General features: G+C 71.0%; 1 protein-coding gene across 1 annotated transcript in view; it reads left to right on the forward strand.

The window, feature by feature from the left end:
• ANKRD11 (ankyrin repeat domain 11) overlaps positions 1-3,471 on the forward strand; it is a 14,263-nt gene that overhangs the window by 5,622 nt on the left and 5,170 nt on the right. The window contains exon 5 of the mRNA XM_012722849.1: positions 71-3,467. Coding sequence (XP_012578303.1) covers positions 71-3,467 — 3,397 coding nt within the window. The remainder of the gene's footprint in view (positions 1-70; positions 3,468-3,471) is intronic.

A 3,471-nucleotide genomic window follows, 5' to 3' on the forward strand; every position in this document is an offset into this window, starting at 1 on the left:
TCCTGCTTCCCCGGGGCGGGCCTCGGCGCCGCCGCCCTGGCCCGCCTGACAGCCCGCTCTGTCCCAGCAGAGAGCTCCGAGGAGGAGGACGCGCCGTCGTTTGCCCCGTCCAGCTCCGTCGACGGCAACAACACAGACTCCGAGTTTGAGAAGGGCCTCAAGCACAAGGCCAAGGCCCCCGAGCCCCAGAAGGCCGCGGCGCCCGTCAAGGACGAGTACGAGTTTGACGAGGACGACGAGCAGGACAGGGTCCCCCCGGTGGACGACAAGCACCTGCTCAAGAAGGACTACAGGAAGGAGGCCAAGGCCAGCAGCTTCGTCTCCATCCCCAAGGTGGACGTGAAGAGCTACACGAGAAACAACGCGGCCGCACCAAAGAAAGCTGCCCACCGCATCCTGTCCGACAGCTCGGACGAGGAGGACCTGGGCGTGCCCCCGGGGGCCGGGGAGAAGCTGAGACTCCCTCACGCGCTGCTGCCCGGCGGCAAAGCACGGGAGCCCGCCGGCGCCAAGCTGCAGAAGGAGAAAACCAAGGTGAAGAAGAAGCGGAAGAAAGAAGCGAAAGGGAAGGAGGTGCGGTTCGGGAAGAGGAGCGACAAGTTCTCCTCGGAGTCGGACAGCGAGGGCCCGGACAGCGGCGCCGACGACGCGGACTCGGCGGGCAGCTCCGGCGGCCTCAGGGAGTCCCCGCTGGTGCTGAAGGACCCCTCCCTGTTCAGCCCCCTGTCCGCCGCCTCCACCTCGTCGCACGGGAGCTGCGCCGCCCAGAAGCACAACCCCGGCCTCCCGGACCCGCACGCCAAGCACTGGCGCACGGACAACTGGAAGACCATCTCCTCGCCCGCCTGGTCCGAGGTCAGCTCCCTGTCGGACTCCACGCGGACACGGCTGACCAGCGAGTCCGACTGCCCCTCCGAGGGCTCCAGCGTGGAGTCGCTGAAGCCCGCGAGGAAGAGGCAGGAGCACAGGAAGAGGGCCGGCCTGCCCGAGAAGCGGGGCGCCGTCCACTCCAGCGTGGACGGCGCCATCCCCAAGCTGGACAAGGAGGGCAAGGTCGTCAAGAAACACAAGATGAAACACAAACACAAGAGCAAGGACAAGGGGCTGGGCCCCGTCGGCCAGGAGCTCAAGCTCAAGAGCTTCGGCTACGAGTACGAGGACGCCAAGCCCAGGCCCGACAAGGGCCTCCTGCTGGACAGCGAGCTGCCCGCCGAGAGCAAGCTGAGGGCGCTGAAGCACGACAGAGACCACTTCAGGAAGGAGGAGAAGCCCGGCAAGGCGAAGCCGGAGGACAAGGACTGGCTGTCCAGGGACGAGGTGGGCAAGGCCGGCCGGGACGAGAAGCCGCTGCGGAGAAGCCGGGACGCGGGCAGGGCCTTCCGGGAGGAGCGGGAGCGCGCCCTCAGGCCCGAGCGGGAGAAGCCCGCCAAGGAGAAGTCTCCCCGGGAGGAGCGGCTGCGGCTGTACCGGGAGGAGAGGAAGAGAAAGCCCAAAGACAGAGCCTCGAAGCTGGACAAGAAGAGTGACCTGAAGGAGGACCGCCCGTCCAAGGAGAAGGACAGGCTCAGGCGGGAGAAGGCCTTCCGGGACGAGCCCGCCTTCGACGAGTTCCGCGGGGCCGGCCCGTTCCTGGAGCCCGAGGACGCCAAGTTCGGCCTCTCCGACGACCAGCAGGACCGCTGGCTCTCGGACCTGTCGGACTCGTCCTTTGACTTCAGAGGCGAGGACAGCTGGGACTCGCCCGTGACGGACTACAGGGACATCAAGGGCGACTCGGTGGCCAGGCTGATCCTGGAGACGGTGAAGGAGGACAGCAAGGAACGCAAGCGCGAAGGCCGGGCCCGGGAGAAGCGGGAGCTCGGGGAGCGGCGGGGCGAGCGGGACGCCCTCTTCAGGAAGAAGGAGCGGGAGCTCCCGGACAGGAACCCCGAGAAGCGGCGGGAGCAGGCGGAGAAGCACAGGGGCCTGCCCGGCTGCCTCCCCGAGAAGGACCGGAAGCGCAGGGAGGGCGCCGAGGGCGGGCGCGACCGGAAGGAGGCCCTCGAGGCGGCCCGGGAGCGCAAGGACGGCAGGGCCAGGCCCGAGGAGGCCTTCAGGGAGGAGCCGCGGGAGCCGGGCGGCGACGGCCTCTTCCGGGACAGGCCCGACTGCGAGCCGGGCAAGGGCCCGGAGCCCTGGGAGCGGCACCGCCCGGCGCGCGAGCGGGAGAAGAGGGAGAAGAGCAAGGCGGAGAAGCACAGGGACAAGTCCAGCGACAAGGACAGGGCCGAGAAGGCCGGCCCGGACAAGGCCCCGAAGGACAAGGACGCCAAGGACAGGAAGGAGGCCAAGGACAAGCACAGAGACGCGCACGGCAGAGAGCGGGACAGGCGGGCCGGCCCGGAGGCGGCGCGCGAGCGGCGCGAGAAGGCTTTCGCCGGCGCCGACGACTTCTCGGAGAAGAAGGACGAGAAGAAGGGCAAGGAGAAGAGCTGGTACATCGCGGACATCTTCACGGACGAGAGCGAGGACGACAAGGAGGCCCTCTCGGCGGCCGGGCTCAAGGCGGCCGAGGCCGGGGAGGGGCCGCGGGCGGACGGCCTGTCCGAGCGGGAGGACGGCGACAGGCACCGGAAGGGCTCCGCCGACCGGCAGCACGCGGAGCGGCCCAAGGAGAAGGAGCCCAAGGAGCGCCGGAAGGACAAGGGGGCGGCCGAGGGGCGGGACCGGAAGGAGCGGGGCTGCGACAAGCACCGGGAGAAGCGGGACAAGGAGGCGGCCGAGAGGCACAAGGACCGGAAGGACCGGGCCGCGGCCGACGCCCCGCAGGAGAAGCGGGGCCGGCAGAAGCCCCCCGAGAAGGCGGAGCGCAAGGGCCCGGCCGAGGACAAGGCCAAGGGCCGGCACCGGGAGCACTGCCGGGAGCGCAGGGCCTCGCGGGCCGGGGAGCCGGAGCGCAGCCTGCTGGAGAGGCTGGAGGAGGCCGCGCTGCGGGAGGACCGCGAGGACTCCAACGACAAGGCCAGCGAGGCCTCCTCCGACAGCTTCCCCGACCGCGGCCCCGACCCCGCCCTGAGCGCGCTGCTCGAGGCCGCCTTCCCCGAGCCGCCCGACGAGCGGGGCCGGGAGCGGGAGCGGCTGCGGCACGCCTCGTCCTCCTCCAAGAAGAGCCACGAGCGGGAGCGCGCCCGCAGGGACCGGGCCGAGAAGAGGGACAAGGGCGAGGAGCACCGGGACCCCGGCGGCGGCAGGAGGGACCCCGGCCCCGGCCCGCACGAGAAGGACTTCCCGGACGCCGAGGCCTACGGCCTGGCCTACGGCGCCAAGGCCGAGCCGGACGAGGAGCTGGACAAGGCCGCCGAGCTGTTCGCGACCGACAGGAGGGAGAAGGGCGAGGCCGAGCGGGAGGCCGCCCGCAAGCCGGACAAGGAGCTCAAGCCCTACGGGGCCGGCGCCCTCGGGCTGCTGCGCGAGAAGCGGCGGCGGGAGCGG

Source organism: Condylura cristata, unplaced genomic scaffold (assembly GCF_000260355.1).
Source record: "Condylura cristata isolate star-nosed mole 26May11 unplaced genomic scaffold, ConCri1.0 scaffold00009, whole genome shotgun sequence".
NCBI lineage: Eukaryota > Metazoa > Chordata > Mammalia > Eulipotyphla > Talpidae > Condylura > Condylura cristata.